At 43.7% G+C, this 27031-nt stretch overlaps 2 protein-coding genes across 2 annotated transcripts; one reads left to right on the top strand and one right to left on the bottom strand.

Moving 5' to 3' along the window:
* Window positions 1-385: 385 nt before the first annotated feature.
* On the bottom strand, window positions 386-16781 carry ubald1a (UBA-like domain containing 1a). The gene is made up of 3 exons (XM_070926861.1): window positions 16566-16781; window positions 15847-15906; window positions 386-759 (listed from the first exon to the last, which is right to left on the bottom strand). The coding sequence occupies exons 1-3, from the start codon at window positions 16671-16673 to the stop codon at window positions 436-438; spliced, it is 492 nt and encodes a 163-aa protein (XP_070782962.1). The 5' UTR covers window positions 16674-16781; the 3' UTR covers window positions 386-435.
* Window positions 16782-22202: 5421 nt separating this feature from the next.
* Window positions 22203-24644, top strand: foxj1b (forkhead box J1b). The gene is made up of 3 exons (XM_070927616.1): window positions 22203-22313; window positions 22467-23130; window positions 23757-24644. The coding sequence occupies exons 2-3, from the start codon at window positions 22543-22545 to the stop codon at window positions 24642-24644; spliced, it is 1476 nt and encodes a 491-aa protein (XP_070783717.1). The 5' UTR covers window positions 22203-22313; window positions 22467-22542.
* The last annotated feature ends 2387 nt before the right edge of the window (window positions 24645-27031 follow it).

Here is a 27031-nt window from a genome sequence, read left to right as displayed (position 1 = left end):
AAAAAAATTAAAAGAAAATTAAGTTTGCTGCCTTGAATGTCCTTGAACATCACATAGAATCCTTGGGCGTGAAAATGTTTTAAAAATTCTGTTTTTTTAGTTCAATAATATTTCTCTTATCTATGCATTTACTTAGGAAAAACTAACAAAGATTTCAGTTGCTCTCTTATTACTATGTGTGTGCGCATCTTTTTTTTTTTCGAGTTTTGTATTGATATTTGCATTGGTTTTCTCCTCTTCTTAAATTGTCCACGTTGAGTTTTTCTTGGTTTGCGTAGTTTTCCGTCTCTTTCCATATCCATCCGTCTTTTGGGGAAAAAGACCAAAACCCATTTCTACCCATTATCACCTCCCACCCTCCCCTGCACTCACCACCCCCCATGTTTCCCTCCCTCCCCAGGGTGGAAGGGGGGCTTTTCAGTCCCATGCTGCCCTTCATCTCTCAGCCTCCATCGCTACACTAGCCTTCTGCTCAGCGCCCGCATGGGGGTTCACGCCCGTGGGCCAGGCGGGGCAGGGCTGCGTCGGGGGCTGCCCCTGAGTCCAGAGTCCCTGTGGAGGCTGCGGCACATTAGGTACGTTTGGTGAGACCCCCCAGCCGCCGACCTGGGGGGGCGGGGGGGAGGTGGCCATGGAGGCGGCCATGGGACTGCCGCCGCTGCCGCTGTTGAAGCTCTCAGACGCCTTCAGCCTGGAGAACATGGTCAACGCGTCCGGGAAGTTGGGGGGCGTCGCTGGTGTGTTGGCTGGGGTGCACATCTGAGGATGAGCAGGGAAAGAGAACGATTACTGCATATATATATATAAATAGAATATAAAAAAAAAATATGTATATGCCCAATCCACTTCTACTTCAATTAGCAACTTCTGGTGTTAAGAGTAGAGCTGCAAAGATTAGTCGAATAATCAACTCAACAAATCATTTTTCGAGCAAAACAACTAAAAATTCACTGCTTCCAGTTTCTCAAATGTAAACACTGGCTAGTTTTATTGGTCTTCTATAACAGTAACTTCAATCATTTTGGCTTTTGGACTGTTGGTCAAATCAAGCATTCTGAAGATGTAGATGTCATCTTGGGCTTTTTTTTTTTTTTTTTTCACTGTTTTTTGACTTGTCATAGATTTTATATTCCATTGAGAAAATTACCAGCACATGAATCAATAAGGAAAACAATTGTTAGTTAGGAGAATGAAACGGACTTGAATTGGAGGATAACAGAGCAAAATGCAAAGTGTCTTGTAGCTGCACCACATTCTGATTTATTGAGACTACCATCAGTGGAGAAACTGGTATCTTTTATTCTCATATTAGTCGTATCTTAGGGATTTTTCCCAGACGTCGCTATAAATGTTGTTCTTTTATTTACAACAGAATGAAAAACTCCAACACTGCTGTAGTAGAACAATCATGTTGCACTGTATACACTTATCTTCAAGGAAAATGGGCATACACCAACAGTGTTACTTCAGCAATGTACATCATGGGGTACATCACAAAAGGCAGTTTTCAGCAGTGTTTAAAGGTGGATATCATCTTAGAGGAGGCAAACTGTTTTGTATAACTGTTTTTGAAGGGAAATTTAGGGGAATCCCAGGCACTTTTTGCTTCCCCAGAGGCTCCTGATGATGACATTACAGCCCTCTGTACATCCACTTCCTGTTTCAACTATAATATGGCGTCCAACTTGGTCAGACTGAGAACAACAGCTAATCTTGCTTCGAGAACACACGCACGCACACACACACACACACACACACACACACACACACACACACACAAGCAAAAACACTTGCGAACACACACCAAGTCTCCTTGGTCTTAATATATCCCCCTGTGCTCTAACCTGCTCTGACCCTCCTTTGTGCCAGCACTGTTATTGTTCGGCTGCCAGGAGTTCCTTTAGTGGCGCACCCCGAGCACACATGCACGCGCGCGCGCGCACACACACACACACACACACACACACACACACACACACACACACACACACACACACACACACACACACACACACACACGTGTGCCAAAAGCAACATTGAACCTACCACCTTGCAGCCAACAGGCCATGTGAACAACATGTTTGGTTGCTCAGAAATAGTAAGCCTTCATCATCATCACCCTCACTAACACACTGCTCCGTGTCCTGCTTCCTCCTCCATGTCCCCGTCCATTTGAAACCAGGAAAAACAACAACCTGTATTCCACAGGGAAGCAGAGGTGGAGCCACGTTCAGCCAGGAGGCCTGCCATCTAAAAATAAGAGCCTGGGCTGAGAGGCTATCAGGGCAGGCAGCTACATGACAAAATAACCCTAAATCACCAGCCCTCCACAATGGAAGAAAACAGCTTGGCATGGCTCAGGATTAGGATTATATAAAATGGAATTTACTTATGATTGATGAAGTACGACTGACATGACAGAGTATGAGCTTGCATTCATTTTACTCTTGCTTTTAGCTATTACGCCATCCCCTTTGCTGCTCTCACACTGCAAATTTCCTTGCTGTGGGATTAATAAAGGATTATCTTATCTTATTCAATTTAAGTCAACTTTATTAACCTTCCATTGTGCAGTTTGCATGCTCAAGCTTACAAGCTGTTACTTTATTAACCACTTGATCTGTGATGAAGCCCCTTCAATTTTCCCCTGAGCATCTTCAAAGTCAGATTTTTTTTTTTACACTGCAACAATGTCGAGATAACATTTTCTACAGATTTGGGCCAAATGATGGGTTTGTCTAAGGGGGGGGGGGGGGGTTCTGGAATAGAGAGTCATAGGCTCCATGAATCAACTATGGGAAACAGCAGCTGCAGTCAGACATGAATACTGGACAAAAAATGTTAACATGCTGAAAAGGGAAAAAAAAGCTGGAAAACAACATTCCCCTTACTGACAAGCAGAACTCAGGCTGAGCCGTGGTCTAATCTACCCTTGGCTTCTTCGCCCAGGATGCTCAGACTGTGACGCGCAGCCTTAGCGCACAAGCAGCCTTCAGAAAAACAACAGGGTGACAGGAACACCGCTCCTCCCTCGGGGGTGTAATCGAACCGCTTTGCCCCCTAAAAGTGCTGCAGCTTGCAGGTTAGTCCTGCAAATGTGCGGTCTGGTGCCAGGCCGGGCTGAGTTAGAGGTTCTCGGAGTGGCATGCTGTTATGAAAGGTGAGCGCGTCCACTGCGCACTCCGACAGGAAACGCTGGCTCATGTCTCTGAGGCCATTTCCTGCAGTAAAGAGACACCCTGGAATGCTGAAGTGACCTCTACGATCCTTCCTGTTCTTGACGAGGGAAGCTACTGGTTGGATTTCTTAAACCTCGTGATCAGTTAAGGGTCTGCAGGACTGGTACTCAGGTAGAAAACAATAGATGAGGCCTCCTGCCTCTTTGCTTACTGGCCAGGAATGGAAAGTGAGACATAAATGCTGACACATGACCTTTCAGGGTGTCCACTGAGGCCCGACTTACTCATCTATAAAGTCATAAAAAGAAGCGCAGGTGTTTATTTGTGCTTCGTAACAGACTAAAATAAGATGGGAGAGGGAGGCTGACGACAAAACCAACTTCAAAACACCATATTTGAGTCTCACAACTGCCCACCTCACACTCCTCCACTCGTAAAATAACACAACACACCTCTGAGTGTCGGCATGCAAATGTTGTGTGTGTGTGTGTGTGTGTGTGTGTCTGTCTGTCTGTCTTGCAGGGGACCTTGGACGGAGTCAGAGACAGAGACGGTATCGACCCACGGGGAAGAGGATCTGGTCCAAAGACACAGCAGCTGTCTTGTCTCTGCCAGGCTGTCTGAGTTGGGATCTGACTTCTTATCAGACACTTTCTCTCACTGATAAAACCTTCAACAGGGCCCAGACCTGTCAGCGTGTATTTAATGATCATGTTTTAAGCGTACTGTATTAAAGCACATGACCTGTCTTATTGTGAGAGCAGAGAAAACAGCAGCAGAGGTAAAAGCTCCACATGCTTTCCTACACAGAGATTCAAAGTGTTGCTCTGGTGCAGCATACTGAGGAAGCAGGTTACTGTGTGTTTTCCCTTTGTGCGTATTAAGCAGCCTAGTAGCAGATTAACTCTCGCTGCACTGAGGCAAGGACAGAAAAATACTGCAAGAGCTGCTGAGACCGGTGCGTGCAGACTCAGGCTCAATCCAATTGGCTCTTGGGAGCAACCAACCGGCACGTGGGCCACAGCAAGAGGGTTAATATTTCATGGGAGAAAATCCCTACATGTGTGCACATACACATACGCACACATGTTGAGGAAAATAGTGTGTACGGATAGTTTGTAGTTGTGTCACACTCATACAAGCAACATGGGGTCGAGAGCCATGTGAGGTTCACTGTAAGACAAGTGTAGCAGTTTGTTATGGAATGAGTCACTTGATATGGATTTGGCTTGACAAGAAAGATATGTATTTGAGATAAACGAATTATTGGATGTTGGTCAAAAGGTGTGCACAATGTTCTACCACTGAGGGTTTGGTGACGCATTTTCTAATAAAAAAGGATCAACATTCGTCTGTTAAGAGAATTTGTGATAGCTGTGGACTATTGATAAATGGACTAAAAAGATCTTTATGTGCCCAGTTAAGATCTGGTATAATACCACGTAATGTTGAAACTGCATGTCAGTCTGGAAGTAGAAAAGGGAATTTGTTCCATGTGCTGTCTAAATGATACAGAAAATACTTATTTTCTACCGTCGTTTTTACTGGGAACTACACAATACTTTGTTTAGTAAGATAGAAACAGAAACTGATTGTATGAATGTGCATGGTGCACAATAACTGAGTTGGCTGTTCAAATATGAAACATTTAACATTAGCCAACTACTGGAGATTAGACTGGAGTTGAGGAAAAAAGGCTTTTAACAGGATAAACCTAACCCTTGTAGCATGTCTTCTCTTTCATTGGCTATTCAGTGTACAATATATTTGAACAGTTTCCATATAAATACGTTATTAAGTGCATAGAAGTGTAACTGATATCTGAGATGCATGGTTTGATATACAGCAGTGTCTTGTCCTGTCTTGTTAAAAACTATAAAACTGTACAAGCAACCATGTCTGGCTCTGTCGTGTATTGGCTAAATATACAGCAACTGGGCAAGAAAGAAGAAAAGAAAAAGAAAGCATATATGTCACTACTGTATATTCTGTGGGTGCATGGAAGTTCAGTAATGTTAAGAAACAACATGAGAGCTCTGGTGAGGTAAACTTGTTTTCAAATTAAGGTTACTGTGACACAGTGAATTGTCCATCTCAAACCACTATGAGGTGTAATTCCAGAAGAGTCAGCTCAGTTAACCCAAACAAATGGCTGTCTGTAGGCTTTGTTAGCAGGATCAAACATTAAAAAAAAGAAAAGATCGACTCAGAACTGTAAATCTGCAAGTGCACGCAGCAGCTCATGCAACAGAAAGTGTGCTCCAGCAGGGAGGTCGAGCCATTTATTCAAGATATACAGATGGAGAGACAGGGGGAATAACACAGCGAGAGCCAGTTTGTGTTCAAAACAGCGCAGACGGAGAGAGGGGTTGCCATGGGGACGGTTGTTATGAGGAAGCAGCACAGATCTCCTGTTGACGGGACGGTGCTGGCTCTGTGGTCACAGCGGCCCCGGCCCTGTCCACCCTCTCTTCAAGTCTGTTTGCTGAGCCCAGCATGAGGAACGCATGGCTGACAGGCAGCGACCACTCTAAACATGCCTGCCAAACCTTAAACACTCCTCCGTTTGTGTACATTCGTGTGTGTGTGTGTGTGTGTGTGTGTGTGTGTGTGTGTGTGTGTGTGTGTTTGTCCACAAACACACAGATGAGCTGGAGTTATTTCCAGTCTAACCAACCACATTCCTCAGAAATATCAAGTGTGTGTATGTGCCAGGCTGAGAAAGAGAAGCTCTATCCTCTTGCATACTTATGCAGAGGGTCCAGTTACGTCTCGTGACCCCAGCTGACCTCCTCCGTGTAACATTTACCTTGGTGCTTCTTGCCCCGCACCGCACACCCGCACTCTCATTCATCTCACTTCGATCCCTCTGGATGTTTCCGTCCAGCTGTCACAGGAATTTTAAGCCAAATTCTTTTGCAATAAATGAAATGTGATCTGCCTGTTTCCATTAACTCGGTTGAAGCAAATAAACAGACTTCCTTATTGACCAAAAATATCAAATTCAAGTAATACTGAGCAAGTTATTGTTGTCAAGTTCCAGCTAGTGTTGGATCTAAACATGAGGGAATTACAGCTTTGACAATGGACCTTATATATATATATATATATATATATATATATGTCCAAAGCCAAAACCTACATCAATACTTCGAAACCCAGCTTCTTTACCTCCATCCCTCTGCTGTGAACACTAGTATGAACCCATGACGCCTCGGTTTTCTCTCCCTTCTCTATCTTTCTCTCACTTCCCACTTCCCCTCTTCCTCCCCCTCCAGTCGGCGGCTTGTTGCGTACAGTTCACACACTGTGTGTCGGCGCTTGCAACAAACTGTGCTGAGAGACCTGTGAGACATGAGATTCACGGTGAAGCATGCGGCCTGACGTCTCCATCCTCCATCTCTGTAAACTAGTTTTCAGCCAATTTGTGGACTTGCTTTAAGCCAGTTCTCAAACTTTTTAAAATATGGAAATGATCAAATTTGATTGGGTATTATTCAAAATAACACATGCTGATGGTGACTGGTCAGTGTGACTGTCAGAAAATGTTTCTTTTGAGTCTCTCAACTTGCAGACTAACACACGGTGTACAACTGCAAAAACAAGACGAGGTGTCTGCATTGATGGCTAGTACCTTTCCCACGTTTCCGCACATTTTACTGCTAGCTGCCATCATTGCATTTTGTTTGCTATGTTTAATATACTCTATGCTGATGATGAGGCCAAAATGTTGTCTTTTTCCTATTATTAGAGAGAAATGTGTAGTATCCCTGTGATCACAGCTCCACATTGTGTTGTACATTCATTACAGCATTCCTCTACTTGGCTACACACGTCATGACCCTCAACTCTGGGAGCATTTTACTCAATGTTGATGGGCCTCACTGCTCCCAGTAATGTTCTGACCTCGTAACACTGGGCAAAGTCAAAAAGGCACTTAACCTTAATCCAACTGTTTCCCTGAAACTGCGATACAGTACACAGTAAAGGACTATTAAGAGGCAGCTCATGGGTGTACAGCTGTACAATACTGAAAAAAGAACATGGAGTAGTACAAGATATGGACAGGAGATGCAAACTGTTGACTGCGCCTCTTTTAACTGGTGTTAAGTGCTGGATGTGTGGGAGGATGCTTATGTTCCACCAGCATCAGGTCTGGACTAGTCTTGGGTACATTCATGTCTGCATGTTTGGAGCAGTTTATGTGTATTCAGAAACATTCACTCCTTTTGTTCGGTTTGTTTGGGCTTGTGAGAACAATGCCATTCAAACCACGCAACACTGACTGTCCACTTGGAGGAGTGCTGCAATATAGTATGATAGACCCGACAATGCAATCTGAGCAACGGACATGAACCCCAAAATGGGCAAAGCAGGATGAATGTTGACCAAGCCAAGATAACAAAGATAAACGCCCCAGATGATATGAAATGCCACCTCAATATATCCAATTACTGGCAAAGAGCACAGACAAGTCCATCATGTTTAGCTAAGCTTACGGGAACTGGAATTGGATGTTATGACAACATGCTTCCCAAATATGTAACCTCAACAGATGACAGTTTACCAAAACTCATTCCAATAAACAAGCAACTTGTGGGTCCATACTGACATTCAAGGCCTGATTTACTTGTAATCTGGCGGTGAAAACATCAATAAACCACAAACAAAATCAACTTTTCCATTTATGGATCGTACAAAACACAAACTGTAGATGTGACTGCAGTCTAATGTTACTGCTGCTACACAGCCACAAATGTTTTTGGTAAGGCTGATTCTGACTGATGGCTAAGGAGGGCTAAATGGAGGGGCAAGACGGATAAAGTTAATAGAAGAGAGGAGTAAAAGGGGTAAACAGCAGTCTAGGTGAAACCAACAGAAAGCCAAATAGGACAATGGGGGGGTGAGGGTCTATTGGCAAAACAGGAGCCGAAAACAACATGGAAAAAGAGGCAAATGGAATAAAGGAGAGACGGCATGATGAATAGACCATTGCTGCATTAAATGTACATGATCTTTCCACCTGCTAAATGTTTAAATAGGGAGCATTGTTATGGTGCGTATGAAGCCCAGCCCTGCTTTTTTTTTGGAGCTGCAGCTCTGCAGTTGGATCCAATGCAACCATGACCTACTAACAAGTATGTCAACTATACTAACTATAACAAGAATAATGAGTAATTAATAACAATACTTAGATATGCATGCTTGAGAAATGAAGATTAAATACTTGGATGTTTTTAATGCTACTTGAAATCAAATTTGAGACCTATTTAAAAAACAAACAAACAAACTGATTTGCATTATTATATATCAATGGACATGCAGTATTTTGTATTAACGGAAATTATGTAAAGAAGCCTGTTGTTATCTGGTGAAAATAAGGCTGTAATGTTTAAGCGATGTTCATTATTATTAAAGCAGCAATAACCGATTTTCTGGCCACTTGGTGAATCTAAGTCCAATATTCCCTCTCTTTTAGCTCAGTTTTTGGTCTCTACCAATGCCTGAGGGAAATATATCTGACTCTTACTCCACTATGTTCACCAGCTTGTGCCTAACTGTGTCTGTCTACTGTTTGCTGCTGTGCAGGTAGTGCTTTTTAGCTGAAAACAGCTGCCTGCCATGGAAAACAACGCTATGAGAGCGATGTGAACCAAAACAGTTAAGTTACTGCCCGGACAGACACCATAAAGACACTATAAAGCTCCATAAAGCCAATATTTGACCGTTTGGTTTTCAGAAACGCCCAATGCTGAACTTCAGGTACTGATTGTAAGGAGGGAAAAACACTTAACAACAGGAGCTTAATCCATCTGTCTGCCAACATCCTCTCCAAGCTGTCATTCCCTTACACATGTATCAGTAGATAGTGGAGGTTTGGCACTGCTTAGTGTCACCAAATCAACACAGTGGCATTATGTCTAAACCAGACAAGCAACTTCAAGTCTGTGTTTTTACTATCCCATCACAGGAGGTGAAACACTGTTTTTTTATGGGAGTGGCTGGATGTCAGAACTAGATGTTTCTTTCCCAAACTAAATAAAGGAGGTTGACAGGTGCTGCTGGACATTTCAAGTGACCGTCCCCTCCCCTCCTCACCCATGACCCCTCACTCCTCCAACCCAGCCCAGCTTCCAGCAGCTGAGCCCCGAGTCTGTGTATGTCTATGTGTGAGTTAATATTATATACACACAGGGACACGGTTGGACTTGTGCTCACGAGGGACTCGGTTGATCATTAGCCAGGGTGTGTTCTGTTTTTCGTGTGTATTATGACACTTTATAATATAGGAAGGAGAACGAGAGAAAAACAAAAAAGATGGCAGAAAAAGAACAGAAACAGAAAGAAAGCAATAATTGACAGAAGATAGGAGAACTGGGACTGAGGGCAGCATGTGTTCTGTTTGACCAACTGCACTGCTCACAACAATGGCTAACAATAGGTGTTCACTGGCTCACTCATATCTAGAAAAAGGAGTTTGGCCTGTTGACTGGTAACAGTCTGGCAACAGAAACTACTAGGCCAAAGGTCATCATGAGGGAGCGCAAAACAATGCAAACACTGAGGTTCAGCTTGCCAAAAGATATGTCTTAAGGCTACGCATACGCATGTAGACCAAATTTAGTTGCTCCTTTCACCTCACAGGTAACCCATGTTTCCAGTTTCAATCTGAACCACTGAGGTCTATCACATAGGAACGTTATTTGAAAACCTGAATCCAAATGTCTGAGTCGCCGTCACAATAAGCAAATTGTGTCATTCATCTGAGACAGCAGCATCCAGAAGCATTTGCCCAGAAGACAAATGGACTACTCCGTTCGATGTTCCAGTTGTGAAATGTCAGTTCACAAGGAAGTTATATCCTAAAAATAAATTATATCATTTGAATAAAGATAGATGTATATGGACTAAACATAGCCTTAAATCATCTTAACCCTAAATCTGGGTTTTGATTACAATCTGAGATTGGTAGCTACTTACAAGTCTCTATTCAATTCTGCAACTTCACATTGCAAAATTAGGGTGATTTTGCAAGGAGGTATTTTAAATACTTGACCCTTTCCTCTCTGAAGTGGACTGCACTGCAATTATGGATCTAATACAGGAATTGAAGAGCCGAACTAAGACAGAGGAGGATCCAACAGGGACTGGTGATGAGTCAAGGGTCACGAATGTAAGTCAGGAAAGCAGGAAAGGAATGGACAAGGTAAAGAGCTAAGGAAGGCGACAGCTCAGGAATAGTGGGACTAGGTAGCAGCGGGCCGGTGCGGAGAAGTCCGCTGACCTGAGCCTGGCTGCAGTGCTACAGCTAACATGAGAAAACAGGCCAGGGAGACACAGTGTGACAACAGACAAAGCTCCCCTGTGCTGCTTATGTTTCCTCAGCCATGTGTGTGTGTGTGTGTGTGTGTGAGTGTACTCAGTGACTCCAAGAAATCGGTGTGAAACCAAATCTAACTCCACTGCTCATAAACACATCTGGTCCTCGCAGTCATCCCACATGGATTCCCATTCCCCAAGTCCCTTGAGCCAAAGTTCCTGTGTGTGTGTGTGTGTGTGTGTGTGTCCACACGCCTTTTTTGTGTGTGGTTAGGGTTCTGGGAAGTCGTGCTCCTGGAAACATGCAGGGCAACACGCTGGAACATGCAAAGCACAGGCCAAGCCTCTTCAGATGTGGCTAGCTGCTTGGCATGGCTGTACGACACACTGGGTACAGACACAGACAGAGACATACACACACACATCCAGGCACAACATTAACAGATCTAGGCATAATTAACTATGAAATCTAAGACACATTGCTGCATGCACACCTAGGGGATTGTGGTGCACGCGCGTGGTGCACACACACACACACACACACACACACACACACACACACACACACACACACACACACACACATACATACATACATACATACATACATACATACATACATACATACATACATACATACATACACACAGTCATGAAATCACACTTAAATACACAAACAATGGCAGAAAATAAACTGGATTTCAGCTCATTCTGCATTTAATAAACGTCTGTAAGTAATGCAGCGGGACAGAGAACACCTTGTTTCCTTTGTGGCAGAGACACAAAGCAGCTCTGTGTTGCTGTATCTTCTACCCAAATACCTGCCACTACCTCGCTATTAGCCTATTTCATCTTACGTCCTGGCCCATCGCCCTTCCTCACTTGTTTTCATTGACTCCTCAGTGTTATTTAAGAAACAATCAAAGTATCCTTTATATACGTTAGTTAGCCTTCCTCTCTTGGAGACAGAGAGAGAAATAGCAGCAGTCCTCCATGTTGTCACATTGTGATTTATGAAGATAATTATACTCTTCTGCATGGGCACACCACGCACTTCTTCAAGTCTCAGTGAGATGAGATCTTACATGGATGAGAAAAGTTAGGCTTTCTAAAAATCCTTTTTTAAAGCCACACCCGGACACTAAAACCGAATGTTTGTAGTTACCAGAAACACTCCCCCCCCCCCCCCCCCCCACACACACACACACACACACACACACACACACACACACACACACACACACACCCCAAACCCTCCTCCTTTCTCCTACTGGATGTTTATATTGCCAGGAAACAGCCTTTAAACAACCTCACGCCCACTTTTATCACTGCCCTGCAGTGCCCAATACCATTCTGCTACGTCACTGTGCCGGGTCAGTTGGCGCTTCACAAAATTCCAGTTTCACTTGCATTGTGCGTGATGCCAGTGACGAACAACAATTACAGCACTATGAAAAAGGTGATCATTCAAACCATTTTGCTCAGGAGTCTGTGGGCTGCAGTATGTAGGCCAGGCTGGGTTGTGCTCAGCAGTAGGAGGAGGAAACAGTAAAAGTCCTTCAAATGGATAGAGCTGAAGATTACTTACTGCTTATATTTAGCTAATATGCTCATTTAATCAATAAGAAAAGGAGAAGGGCAGATCCGCAGAACCTGGACAATGTACTTTATAGTGTAACAGGACTTTGCAAGAGAGTGCTAGGAAAGAAAAAAAGAGAACTAGAAGCATTGTTTTTTTCATCCAAAAAACAGCATATCAGGAGGTGGATATACTGCAAAAGTGCAGATATGATTTAAGAGGAGAAGGAGAATGTGAAATATTTCTTGAGGAGATTATTCTTATTACCCTGACCTACTAAAGACAACATACTTTTCAAACACCACATGCCCTGACTTTACTTCTTTTTATTAGCCATGACTCCGGCAGAAATTACACACATGTGAAGCAGGCTTTGTGGCTTAGTTAGTACGTTTCCCAGCTTAGTCACATGATGGGATCACATGTTCCCAGACGGCAGTGGAATCATTCAGCTGGGCTACTTCCTTCTCTGTGGTCACATGAGGATTCATTCACTTTGTTGTGGCTGTATGTGTGCCCCACATGGAGAGATATTAATCATGGAAACACTGATATTGGTGTGAATATATAGTTAAGCGTCAGTGTTTTTCCTTCAAAATTCGTAGAGACACATAGTGAGCAATACAAAGACAGACAGCTGTAACACTGCCCAGACCAGATTATTCAAAAACCATGATGACTGACAAAGTACTTCCCAAATTTGCTCATGTGCTCAGGAAACCATTTAAGGTAGTTTTGCTTACAAATGACTGACTGGTTTTCTGTCTATTACTATTCTGCACTGAGGTGACAATGTATATGCGAACAAGCACGACAGCTGGCATTCCAACTGTGTAAGTATCAGAAATAGCTCAGACTTTACATCGACAATTCATTTAAAAAACACCTTAAATTGAGCTTGGCACATCCCTAGAATATGTATGAAAACAAAAAAGGCAAATATGTTCATAATATTTGAGGGATTAGAATCAAACAGCCAGAAGCAACATAAATACAACTCCGACATCATGCATTCCAAGTTTGAGCAAGCATGCCGGTACGCTGTTCTGGGGGTGGTAACTAGCTATGAGAATGATGCAAAAAGAAGACAATGAAGACAGGGAATGATTATAAAATGCTCTAACAGGAAACATAAATAGCAGATTGAATTCTAGAGCCTGATGTTTTGCGTCTGTAAACAGACAGAGACAGAGTGAGTGAGGGAGGCAGGCCAGAGGAGTGAGAGTGTATAGGCTAAAGAGACAGGGTGCTGTGTTTTTAGTTATACCGGCCCCCTCTGCTGTGAAAGGGTCCATTTTGGGTCAGTGTGAGTGTTGCGTCCTGTAGGAATGCGTTGCGGCTGCAGTGTTTGTAAATGCAGGGTGTGTGTAGAGGAGAAAACCGGGAGTAGACCGGGAGTGGTTGGATTGAGCTTAGGGCCTGGGTGTCCATCATGGAACATGGATGTAAGCTTTGATGGCTTCATTTAAAAACAAAGAGATGAATGGACAATCTGTTACAGACCCATCATGTGGCTGCACGGCACTCTCACTTAAACAGACATACTTTACATACACACACGTACACAACAACAAACAGTCTTAACTGCGTGCCTGTGCAGAGACTGTAGCTGTTTTACATCACGTGCCAAAGCACAGGCACTCCCCTGGGTCTGGAACTGCTAGTAAAAGGAAATTATAATAACAAGAGCTTTAGCTAAACCCTCCACCATTCACAGCATTATACAAGACTGCACTGATTAATAGGCCAACTCACCTCACTATATGATATTTGATACAAGGTATAAACTTCTGACATACAATGCACAAACGATGCATTAGCAAAGCACAAGTAAACAAAATCCTGGCTTACAATGCATTGAATGGCATTGAATACTATCCTACTGACTGCTACAAATCCTCACCAGACACACAGCACATTTGTATCCAAAATGGTTTCTCTTCCATGATGCCAAATTTAGATGGGAAAGTGATTTTGGTACACCACAATCAGCCTCGTACATTGTTTTTTGGGCCTCAAAAACAATCGCATAAACCAGCTCACTGAACAGTATCCATAAACTAACTGACCTACATGGCGTCCTAACCTGCCATGCTGCCAAGAACTGCATGTCTAAAGGCTATCTGTTGGGGCCATTGGGGTTGGGGTGAGGTTTCTAGCCAAAATAGCAATCTCAAGGATGAGTTCAGTTTGTGTTGTAACACAAAACATTGAACATAGCACAACAACAGTGCAGAACTGTAACTTAATGTTGTTCATGTTTACTCAAAACTGAAGGGAGAGAGAGGCAGAGAGTTAAGAGTGAGAGCGAGAGCAAAGTGGATTACATTTGTATACCAACGAACACTGTGGCCTGATAAGCTGCAGGAAGGTTGGACACGCTGCCCTACTGTAGTACTGTTGTGACTCACACACATACACACAAACACCCACTCTGTGAATGCGCCAAATACAAATGCATGCATGTAAAGTACACAAGCACAAACTGAGACGCATGCGCATGCAAAAAAAGGGAACATGAACTTGTGATTATGCAAGAACATGCCTATAACAATAACACCACAAACACACGTAGGTGCTCTGCGTTCCGACTTTCATTATCCAGTGTCTGCAGCAATCAAGCTCAGCCTCATTTGGCAAGCAGAACAGGACAGCTCTTGGCAGATTGTTTACTCTCTAAATTAAAGTGAGACATTTCATGAGCTAAACAGAGCACTGAGATGCTCTTATTTACTGATCAGATGATAAAGGAGGTCTGGCTCCCTTTCTTACAATAAAGCTGTGATAATTATGATTCAGCTCAGCGTGAGCTGCTTCTATGCTGACTGGCGATACTGCACTACTTGGATGGTATAAATGTACACACACTCGCACACAATTCAATGCAAAAAAAAAAATCCTCTTTTATCCCAATCTCTTGAAATGCAAAGAAACATTCAGCAGTTTGATGACTTGTCTTTGCCACACAAACAGTGAGCCAAACACACACAAGCGGAGTGTGAGCTCAAAAATCATCATCAATTTCGTCCAAATCCCCCCACATCCATGTCAGGCTCTTCCAGAGGGCAGCTGTTGCTGGATGCTGCCATGCATGCAGCTGCAAACAAAGGCTTGTGTGCTGCTGCTAAAAGCCCAAATACTGCTGGTGTTTTATAATGTCCAACCCCTGTGTGCATGTGCCGTCCAGTTTACTCTGCTCTGATTTGTCCGAACCCAAAAATCCCCAATGTGTGTCGTGGCGGGGGCAGGTAACCCAATCAGGGAAACAGCCGAATTACCCAAGGCAAATGCAACTGCAGCGGGGTGTATTTGTGAGAGGCAGCTGTCCTCTTCCTGGAAAGAGACGTGTTTTTGTCTTACCCAGAAACTGAGGGGCCCTTCCTTCCGTTTTGCACTTCAGTTGATACAGTGAAAAATTAGGAATTTCTACATCTGTCAACATCTATCTGTCTTGCTCCATACATACACACATAGTGTCTCTCTCTCTCTCTCTCTCTCTCTCTCTCTCAGTGTGGCTGCTGCTGCTGCTGCTGCATGCCTGCCTGTGTGTTTATTTCTGGAAGCTCACAACATGGCCGACATGTGCTTTGTTATTGTTAGTACAACATCATCCCTCTCGGCCTATAAGGGCTGTTTATCATCACCCATCCCACCCAAAACGACATAGGCGCCTTAAAGACATACAAGCATGAAATTGGGTTTGGTATAATTGCATAAACAGAACAATAATAAGTATATTACTATCACCCGCCTCCTCTTTGCACTCACCATTTGATGATGATGGCCATATGGAATATTTGTTTCTTGAAAAAAGGCACTGAGGGCAGTCTACAATAAAACACAAGAGAAAATGATTGACATTTTTGGGGACAATGTTTTATGTTTCACATAGGGGCATTAAAATGGCTAGGGGGCAAAGAATTCGCCCAAACATCGCTTATTTTTGTGTTGATATAAATACAAGCCGTACAATACAACGAATAAAAATGTACATGCTAAATCTATATTCGGTTCACCGCAGACTAAACAATTAAAACTACTCTATAGTAGGCTAGTCGATACAACTCGGCGGTCATCTTTATTGCGTAATAGCACTGGCTGGCCTCGCCTGTACACTGCTGTCATGTGTCGGATTATAGTATTTAATCTAGAGTAAAGTCTAATTGGATATGCGCTTCGTGCTACTGTGTTACTGTGCAGTCCCTATAGATTTAGTCTGGCTAAAACACACACATATCTACTTTCAATACAGCAAAAGTTCTGGTTTGAAAGTGGGCCGACTGTTGGCCACCTAAAACGACATATAGCCAACACTAACGCTTTGTTTTGTGTTGAATTTCGAGAGCTTAAAAAGTGGCGAGAGGCGAACAGCCAAGCTCCAGCCGAAACTAACGGTCGGTCTGACATAAACATTAGCCGTGTGGCTAATTGAGTTGACCCGCCGACTCTAACGTTGAAGCCTTATTGTTATCTGTTTTTCTTTTTACCTCGAACTGCCAATGTGCCGCTTGCAAAAGCTGCTTCGCCTGGTCTGCCGCACAACCCGCCGTCAGGACGAACTGGTTAATCATGACTTGATGTTTGAGTTCATCCATTTTCGACGAAGCCCGTGTCCTGCTAGCGGCGACTGGCTCTGAAACAGACTTTCGACCGTTTTTCCTCTTCTTTCTTCACTCTAGTTGTATTCCGTTCCTCTGCCTCAGTCGTCCACCATTACAGCCGGTTGAGCAAACACAAATATTTACTGTAGGAGCGGTAGTGGAAGGAACGCTGCGTGATTGACAGGAGGACGCAGCCAATCAAATGAGAGCGCCGCCGGTGGGATTTGTATGCTGCGAGCGGAGGGTCTCGGATCGGCGTGTCTTTAGCCGTCTGATGCGGGTTTATTTTGATACTTAAACATACGTTAAACGAAAATAGTCCATCACAGTAAGTGCAAGATATATTATAGTACATGTGAGGCGTTTAAATTGCCGCAGAGGAGGTAAATCCCCCCTCGAGTGATCTCAGAGAGGGTTTGTTTTGGACTACAACTCCCGCGAGCACGCGCTTTGTTTGTAAAACTCCAGAAGGCAGACTTTTGTGAATGACGGCCGCTCTCGTCCAATTCCCAGGCGCGCTGTGTCACTATCTTGCCAAATATGGTAAACAAATCCACCATCGCCAATTACATCGCTCGGAGTTAAATTAGGGACAGCCGACAGTCATGGGTGCACATTTAGAAGGGTCGTGTCTGCTCTGCGCACCTCCTCTCACAAACCTCTTCTTCTCTGTGTGCATCCCATCTGTGCCGCAGCTTATCTGCACACATCAGCGCGGACTGCGGCGGTAGTGTAACGCATTTTCGCCTCCCCATTTCTCCTTTGTTGTAACAATATAATGACCATGGGGTTTCACCTATGGGCGGCAGGGCAAATGTGGTCTTGTTCAAGGACACTACAGCAGGTCAGATGTTAGGTAGACACGGGGTTTGAAACAGGGTTATAATAAAGAATAGGAATGGTGCCTTTTAAACACCCAGCTTCATCCGGATGGCCATAAGGACGCATATTAACGACTTAATTACCCTGTAACTATAAATTACTGAAATTAATGAGCATATAATAATGAACCATTAAACAAAACAGGGCCATTTATTCTTCTAAATGGCAGTCAGTAGCCTATGTGATAAAAGAGAGGAGAATGCAGTCATTTGTGGTCCCTTAAACAAGGGTGGTACCTGTAAGACAATGAATGGACAATAGACTACAATATAGTTACAGTGAAATTATGTAATTCTTGAAATACTCCCCTTCAGCCGTATTATATTTGAGGATACTCTCCTGCTTTTCCACAAGCACCGATGTGCATAGATTAGTGTCACTAAAGGAAATATCTATCAAGGCTTCTAATGCAGCAGTTTTAGTGCGGGCTGTGTGTAAACTGAGACGTCAGCCGATATCAACACACACGCTCAGAATTGTGGGTAACTGTAAACTGTAAACATTCTTTTATCAATGGCATGTTTGTAGCAGCTGAGAGAGGAGGAGGAGGGGAGAAAGGGTGGGGAAAAGATTGGGAATAGAGACACCTGCTGGCGAAAGGACTGAAAAACAATCTTTACTGTAACACTGGGTGAAGTTGAGGTCATCGACATCCACAATAATAAAACCATGTTTTTACACTACACGAAAACTTGGAGGTTTCCCAGTACATATTTATCTAGATATTTATCTGTATTTATCTTCATCTAGTGGGACCTTTGGTGTAGTAAATCTGGTTAACAATCTACATTTCTACATAGCCTGGCTCATGGCAAGCCAATTTAACATTTAATCGAACCACACTCCTATCTGTAATTACATTTTAGATATACATAATAGCATTTGTCCTAGTCAAAATGATGTTCTTTTTAGTCAGAATGGCAATTGGAGATATCCACAATGACGTGGTGACATTCTGAGTAGAAATTGTTTTTCAAGATATCTACAACTTTGATTGTACCAGTCAAAACTAAATTTAAGATATCTTTAAATCCTTAGAAAGTATTAGTGGCCTTTTTAACATTTAGTAGCTAGACTGGATATATATTGCAGATATCTGTAATTCAATTCTTCCTCGTGAAAAAGAACATTTCAGATATCCACAACATCATTCTTCCCAGGAATTCCAGGTATCCATAATGTAATTTTGAATGTCCAAAAATACATTTTGACGTCATTTGTCCTAGGAAGAATGTCACTGTGGATATCTGAAATGTTCTTTTTGACTAGGAAGAATTGAATTACAGATGTCTGCAATATATATCCAGTCTAGCTACTAAATGTTAAAATGGCTTGCCATAGGCTCTGTCCTAAGGTAACAGAAACCCACCTGCACCTTGTGTGGATTCAACAAATTAGATGTCATTTGTTCATTTGTAAGTTTTAAACGTGCTGGTACATGCACTTTTTAAAACTCCACTCTTTGTGCCAAGCTAACCTAGCAAGGCTGCTGGGGGTAGCCTCATATTTACCACACAAACATGAGTGTGGTATCGATCTTCTCGTATAACTCTCGGCAAGAAAGCGAATAAGTGTATTTTCCAAAGTGGCGAACGATTCCTTTGGGTATACGTATACTTGTAATGTTTCCCCTGCTTTAAACTAGTGTGTCAAAATTGTATCTGTTTACCAGAGTATTAGGACCTCCAGTCTCTGCACAAGTTAGTTTAGTGACTAAAGTCTAGTATGTCTAAATATTTTGTGTTCATCAGTTGGTCCTCCACCATTCCCCAAAAATGCCGTTAAGAGCTTCACCGTTTGCTAGCCAGAGGAATTCGATTCATGGGCTTTGCCATATGTTAAGGTTTTTCTGAATTAAATCCCATCCAAAGGTTAATGGTGCTATTAACAAGAAATACATACTTGTGTAACAGTCCTTCTCAGCAACCTCTTTCAACGCATCAGATGTACTGTAGCCATACTGTATGTGTGCTTAGTTCCTGTTGAAGGCCACCGGGAAGCCTGGCAACAATAAGAACAGCTGTCCAAACATTTGCCTGTCTCACCAGCAAGCCCTTTGTCAAGAACCTGAACAAACCTGGAGACATTTTTAAAAAATCAAGCCTCCTCGGCGGGATGCAACAGCTGGCCTGACGTATCCAGCTTCTCCAAAGCGCTGCGACATAGATTTAGCCGCTCATCCATCCTCGGTGCCCTGCACTGAATGCCAGCCCCTGTCAGCCTCTGCACTCCAAGTCTTCAGCAGATGTGTTGACGAAATCTGTTTGGGGAGGAAGAGAGATGGCTGGCACTGCATACTGCATGAAATATATCCTCAGGCTTTAGGAGCCTCCATTAATGCATGAGGGCCACAGCTCTTGTAAAAGTACTTCTGTAAAGGCTTTCTCCCTCCATACCAGTTGTTAAGTGGTCATGATTGTTTCAGTATGCAGTGCTTGACTTACACCAGATACACGCTTCCTTTAAGGAACGGCAGCTTGGTGTATCCCACATATAGACAGCAGGGACCAGGTGATTATACGATCATAAAGCCACATCTTTTCAACCAGATGTCTGGTGCAGTGGTATCATCTCAAGGGTTTTTGGTAGTCAGGGTAATGAGGCCATAACAAGGCCTACGGTGTGGATGTCATTGGCGATGCATACAAACAGCATCAAGCTGTGACTTCTGTTTGTCCGAAAAGGTAAACTGCATTCCTTCTTCAGCCAGAAAAAAAGAGAAACCATATGAGGAATATCAAGAAAAGGTTTGATTTGACATTTGAAGAAGGAAACCTTGCACCCAAGGAATTTCAGAGTAGGGCGTTTTGCCAACCCTGCACCTCCAGGGCTACACAGAATATTACAGTAGAGTTGACTGCCATGGTTGCATCTTACTGAGACTAGTCAAGCTGTCTGATTGATGACATTTGCAGTGAAAACATACTTTGCCACAGTATTGTAAAGGACATGCACAGTGCATCCCTTATATGAAAAGCAGTATAATAAACACTGGTTCCCATTTGACATGCATGGTTTGCACCCCTACACAAAATGGCCAGTGCTTTCTACAGGTTGTAGGATGTCTTCCTCCCCTTCAGGGCCTCCACGCTGACGTTATGCCAGCAGATCAGTGCTTGAATCTGTGGTTTGGCACTCTGGTGTAACTGCAATGCAGTATTAATCCACTGAGTGGCAGTGTTTCCTCGTGATTCAGATTGCCTCTGCCATTAACTTGAACAGAATGAATGTTGGCCTGCAATCTGTTTTACATGAACCTGTGTAGAACCTTACACTCACAGTGACTCATGAAATCCTGGTGTATATGAAACATGGATGCATTTCCACTGTGAATAACAATCCCTTTTACTCTTATTTCTTTTCTTAGAAAATCTCTGATTTAATGATGTTGCTTTTGCTGCACTAGCGGCAGGACAAGGCCTACTGATAGGGTCATGAGAATATTTGACAGGCTTGATGAAATACTTTCAGAAGATCAATCTGGGGGAGCAAATGAAAGGCTCAGCTCACTTGTACTTTAACTCAAGAAGAATAGTGAATATAGTGATATATGCTTGTGTGATATATGAATGACACATCTGATGTATGACAACTTCACTATATCCAGACATTATTGTGGCACATCTATTAGTCTCCCTTCTCTACTGCTGATATATCTACATTATTTAATCCCTTTGTTTTATTACATCTTTGATGGCTCTGCACAATATCACTGATCTGAAGTGTGTTTTTTACATTGACATTGGATTTTAAATGTCCAACTTAACAAAGATATAAAACAGCATCCAACTGTACCACGAGCCACTTATATAATATACTATAGGTATAATATGTCTGGGCTAAAATGCATGTGTTTGTCCTTAAGTATAAATTAAGTATTTGTTTTTCTACAGTGCACTTCTGAAAGAGGATTAGGTTGCAGTCCATTAAGGAGCAAATTTAAAACGAGATTAACTGGAACTCAAGATTATCATTGAATTGTGCCAAACGAATCCTCAACTAGTTCAATCAACGTTTGCCTTTTCGCGTTTGAAAAGAAACAGAGGTAAATACCGGCTTATCAGTTAAAGTGGGCTGCTTTCCTCTGCAGGTGCAAAAGTGCGCTCCAAGCCGGACCTGTGGCGCGTCTTTCTCAGCGCCGGCGGGTCGGGAGGGGGGAGGGGAGGGGAGGGGAAGGGGGCCGTGACGCGCGACACAGAGGTCACATTTCAGCCTGTTTCCGGGATGAAGACAATGATTAAAGGCAGAGAAACGGCAAACTGACTGTTCTTACTGCAGTGAACCAGTAGTGCGCTTTCATTTGAGTGAGTGAGTGAGTGAGAGAGAGAGAGAGAGAGAGAGAGAGAGAGAGAGAGAGAGTTAAAGCGAAACCTGGAGAAGCAAGGATGGCCAGCCAATCAGAAATCCCCTCAGGCGTTTAAAGGGATGGTGGGCAGTCTCTCGGGCTTTATGAGCGACTTCTTTTCGCAACCTCCACACATTCTCGCGTCTTGACCTCCCACAGACACCCGAACAGAGCCGAGCTCTTGGATGAGTAACAGCCTGGTTCGCCTGGAGTCGGCATGGATCTGTCCTGAGAGCAGCGTTCTCCTTCCTTTTCCTCCATACGAGCTGGATGCTGCTCGCCCTCCCCCCCCCGCAGCACTTGTTGCGCAGAGACTTGATGCGCCGCTGAGTCCTCGGAGAGAAGAGACAGGGACAGACTGCAACAGGTGCACACAGAGAATCCTCTCCAAAAAGGCTGCACCGGAGGTAGGGACATTACGCATTATATTTTTATGGGATTATATTTTTATTATATTTGACCAAAACAATATTTCATCCGAGGTGATTTATTTGACACCCGTGTGATTTAGATTCATTTAATCAACTGTGTTTCCTTTGACTTTTTCCTTTGACCTCAAGATAAAAGAAAACTTTAGATGCCGATCTGAGGATCTTTTGGCCGCCTTCAGCACCTCACCGCGCGCTCAAAGCCAGGATGCCGGTTCTGACGAGCCCTGACATCGCCAACAAGTTGAAGGAGAAATGGCTGGCGGTTTACCCGGAGGACCAGATCACCGGGTCCGACTCTGCCCCCCTGGACGACAGCCTCACCAGCCTCCACTGGCTCCAGAATTTCTCCATCCTCAGCGCTGACCCGGAGCGACCCAGCGGAGCCGGACCGGGCTGCCCCTCCTCCCAGCAGCACCTCTATCTCAAGCGGCTCGGCTTCCCCAGAGGTGGCACCGACTCACCGTCCAGCCCGCCGGCTGGGGACACCGCCGCCACCGGGATGCCTCCGTACCTCGGGAGCCCCGTTACCTCCGGCAGCGACTCCACCGCTGCACCGCGGTTCGCCAGTTGCGCGCATCCAGGGAACGGCTACCCACAGATCCCCATCCAGGCCAGCCCGCCCATGGAGGTCGACTACAAAACCAACCCTAAAGTCAAACCGCCCTATTCCTACGCTTCTCTCATCTGCATGGCCATGCAGGCCAGCAAACAGCCCAAAGTGACACTGTCCACCATCTATAACTGGATAACGGAGAATTTCTGCTACTACAGACACGCGGAGCCCAGCTGGCAGGTAACCGAGACCGGCTAACTCTCCTTCTATTATTGATGAGTCAGATAAATGGCGAGGTGAGGGAGAGAAGGGTGAGCAATTGATCCCGGTGTCACCAGCAGACACCACATCTTTACGCCACAGGACATCAGACAGGCCTTTCTTTTAGCACTGTGGGGAAAACACAAAAGCCATCAGGTGTAGTCTGTACTCTGAAAACCTCCAGCAGGATTAGAGTCTGAGTTCAGCCTTTGATGATTTCCATGACAAGTGTTTTTTAATGCAAAAATTTCCATCTTCCAAGAGAGTGCTCATACAGTGTTTTTTGTCTGAGGGGAATGGTGATGGGGTGGAGAAAGCACTCTAATGTGTGTGTGTGTGTGTGTGTGTGTTAATGAGGGCTCCTGAGAGAGATGGCAGCTAAGCACAGCTGATCATGTTTGAAATACACAGAGCTGCCTGTTACTTGAAAGCCTCATTAGGTACATTTGCTTTCCTGTACAAACAACAATACCCCCCCCCCCCCCCCCTCCCATCTCCCTTACAAAGACAAACTGCCACATTCAGTTTTTGCATGACTAACCCAAATTTGCTCAAAGCCAATGGGATCCTGTTAATTATCCTTTTTTTTTTTGTCTTTGTCACAGAACTCGATTCGTCACAACCTGTCCCTCAACAAGTGTTTCAAGAAGGTCCCCAGACAGAAAGACGAGCCAGGGAAGGGAGGCTTCTGGCAGATTGATCCGCAGTACGCTGACATGTTTGTCAATGGCATCTTCAAACGCAGGAGGATGTCTGCTAACCACTACAGCAGCAGCGGCAGCAGCAGCAGCAGTGGCACCCACAGACAGAGCAAACTGGTTCAGGGTTATCACAGCACCCAAAATGGCTGCCCTTACCAAGGGGTGGGCGGCAAACGGAAGCACCTGCCCTCTAAAAACACCAGCAAGGCATTGCGGGCGACTGAGTCTCCTCTTTTGGCGACAGAGGCCCACAAATTAGACATCCTGAGGGGGGACTTCGACCTGGCGTCCGTGTTCGACGAAGTTCTCGGCGGGAACTGTAGCACCTTCGAGGATTTGGACATCAACACGGCGCTGAGCTCCCTTGGCTGCGAGATCGAGGTTTCCATGCAAGGGAGGCAGCACTCGGCGGGGCTGGGGAGGTGGTGCGGAGGTGGGGACGTCATGGGTCAGGGCCAACACCTAAGCCACCATCCGTCCTACGGTTACATGGAGCTGAGCGCCGCCTCCATGGATGGCGCGGCCAACGTGGGAGAGCTCCACGTGCCTCAGCAGCACCCGCAGCAGCACCTGGACCAGGATCAGCTGCTCCAAGGCCACCACCACCTGCAGCAGTTCGACGAGCCCTCCGTGCTGTTCCCGGAGCAGCCTGAGGAGGCGGTGCTGCAGCCCTGGGAGGAGATCAAAGAAGAGGTGCAGGCGATTCCTCTGACTCTGGATCAGGGCTTCGGCCTGTGCGAGGGATTCTTCACAGAGATGCAGCCATGGGAACGAGTTGAGGCCTATCTGTGACCTTTGACCCCAAACTTCATTGACTCCTGATTATTTACACCCAATGACCTGAACATCAGTCATGTCCAACACTATATTACCCCTAAAAGGATAACATTCCCTCCAATCATTCTGCAATACACTGCATTTGTAATTTATTTTTTGGTAACATTTACTTGTGTTAAAATACAGACATGATAATGTCAAAGCTGTCTTGAACTGGGACTGTGAACACAGCGCTCTATAAAGAAACATGATTGTGGGATTATTTCTTCCTAAGGGTGTCACAGTTGATTGACAGGAAACATTGCGTAACACGACACAACACTGATACATCAGGCACAATGAGATGACAACACAACAGAGAAACTTTTAGAAACCAAGTCAAAGTTTCATGTGGGCTGCGAGGGATTATCGCACTGTGTAGAATGAATGGAAGCAAAATGGTTTCTTCAGAAGGAAGAAAAGCTGACTACGTGCAGAAAACAGGACACATGCTTATCCTTTAAAGTTGGATTTTCTGGAGCTGTGACAGCTCATATGTCAGGCAGCTGGTAATAAGAGAGTGTGTTCAGATGAGTGCTGAACTGGACTGAACTGCAGCTATTTGGGTCTGGGTGTCTTTTGGATGAAATGATGGCAATGACAGAAGAAAACCCAACCACCCTTCCTTCAAAGCACTCTCCACAAACACGCACTCTCATTATGGGACTGGGAGGATATACAGGATTCTATTTTGCTACATTAGCATTAAACCTTTTTTATTTTTACTAACATGCCGTGAAATCAGCCATCCATCTCAACTGTCTGCGTCGTGAGATGAACTTATCAGAGCAGGGTGGAGACGAGAACAGTTTAAATTCATAGTCTGAGATTAGAAAATCAGTCATTTATGACTTTGTTATATAGTCAATTTAATATATATTCACTAAAGTATATAGCATGAAGCTAGGCAGGAACATTTGCCATTTGTCTACAGTTATGTATTGCAAAGCGAGAAAAGAGGAGCAGACCTGAAATAAATCGCGTTCTTGTCATGAAAATCAAACATTATGCACTTTGATAGGCAGCAGTTATAGGAAAGCAGAACAGCTTTTTTCCCCCCAGGACGTTTAGTTTTATTTTGTATCGTATTAAAATGAAGTTTACTGACCACAATGAAAGTGATGCATATGCTGTAATTGTCCATGTCGGTTTCTTTTTGAACAACACTGCAATAAGTCGACTTTTCTTGCTTAAACATACAGTTTTTCTTTTCAAATATATTCAAAAATTGGGCATTTGTTGATTATGTTTCGCCAAATTTGTTGATAAGGAATATGCAGTTCATGGGTGTTTCTGTGTCGATTAATAAGTAAATTAATAAATAAGTAAGTTCTGTTTTCTGTCACTGGGTGATGGATTTCACTTTGTCCTTATTGATTACGTTGGTGTATGTCTTTTTCTATTTGTATGGTTTGTTTTCACAAATCTGAATTTCAAAATATGTTTGAGAACATCGTAACTCCGTTGGTTCGAGGGGACAAATGATGAGCAGGTACATACATTCCACTCTGTAAAGCCAGATTTTCTTATTGTATCATATTGATCAAGTTTGATACAAACTCTTTAATCTTACCATGTTATTTTCATTTGTACTTTTTTAAAGCTGTTTAAAAATGCAATCATGCCTTGATGCAATAAATGGTGTCAATTAAAGAAAGAACAATAACAAAAACATGTATCATTCACTTGTCATGGTGGAATATCAGAGATTAAAACACTCACATGATTATTGTTTGAGTTAGAGCTGTGTGTGTGTGTGTGTGTGTGTGTGTGTGTGTGTGTGTGTGTGCAATGAAGAGATAAAAAGGTCTGTCAGGGTTTATCATTCATCAGCACACACAGGTCTGGACTGGCCTGGTATTTTTTAAACATACAGCGGGTTGATATAATAGCATAAGTAGTACAATATAATGTAATACATACATTAGACAGTAGCAAATTCAAGCAGTGGTGCTTTGAGCTAAATGCTAATATCAATGCTAACATGCGAACAAAGACAATTCTAACGTGCTAATGCCACGCTGTTATAATGTTTACCATGTTCACCATCTTAGTTTAGTATGTTAGCATGCTAATATTTGCCAATTAGCACCAAACATTTGTGTACAAAAATATCAACAATCAATTAGTATGAGAATACAAAAGTAACAAGACCAGAATCTACACCCATGCTAGCAGCTCTGAGAGGCTGTACGTAGACTGAAGGCTAACATCAGCATGCTAACATGCTCACAATGACAGTTAAACATGCTAATGTTTAGCAGGTATAACGTCAGCCATGTCAACCATCGTGTGCTAGCATGTTAACATTTGCTAATTAGCGCTAAAAATAAAGTACCGCTGAGAAATTGAAATAAACAAAT

This window comes from Enoplosus armatus, chromosome 20, assembly GCF_043641665.1.
Source record: "Enoplosus armatus isolate fEnoArm2 chromosome 20, fEnoArm2.hap1, whole genome shotgun sequence".
In the NCBI taxonomy this organism is placed as follows: domain Eukaryota; kingdom Metazoa; phylum Chordata; class Actinopteri; order Centrarchiformes; family Enoplosidae; genus Enoplosus; species Enoplosus armatus.
This window is presented reverse-complemented; position numbering and strand designations above follow the sequence as displayed.

What these genes read in the sequence shown, in the direction of transcription:
- ubald1a (XM_070926861.1), bottom strand. Translation starts at nt 16,673, where the DNA reads ATGGATGAACTCAAACATCAAGTCATGATTAACCAGTTCGTCCTGACG. An exon ending in CGGCACATTGGCAGTTCGAG is followed by an intron (nt 15,907 to 16,565) that starts GTAAAAAGAAAA and finishes GTTTTATTGTAG; the next exon opens with ACTGCCCTCAGTGCCTTTTT. An exon ending in ATGGCCATCATCATCAAATG is followed by an intron (nt 760 to 15,846) that starts GTGAGTGCAAAG and finishes GCTCATCCTCAG; the next exon opens with ATGTGCACCCCAGCCAACAC.
- foxj1b (XM_070927616.1), top strand. Translation starts at nt 22,543, where the DNA reads ATGCCGGTTCTGACGAGCCCTGACATCGCCAACAAGTTGAAGGAGAAA. An exon ending in ACGCGGAGCCCAGCTGGCAG is followed by an intron (nt 23,131 to 23,756) that starts GTAACCGAGACC and finishes TCTTTGTCACAG; the next exon opens with AACTCGATTCGTCACAACCT.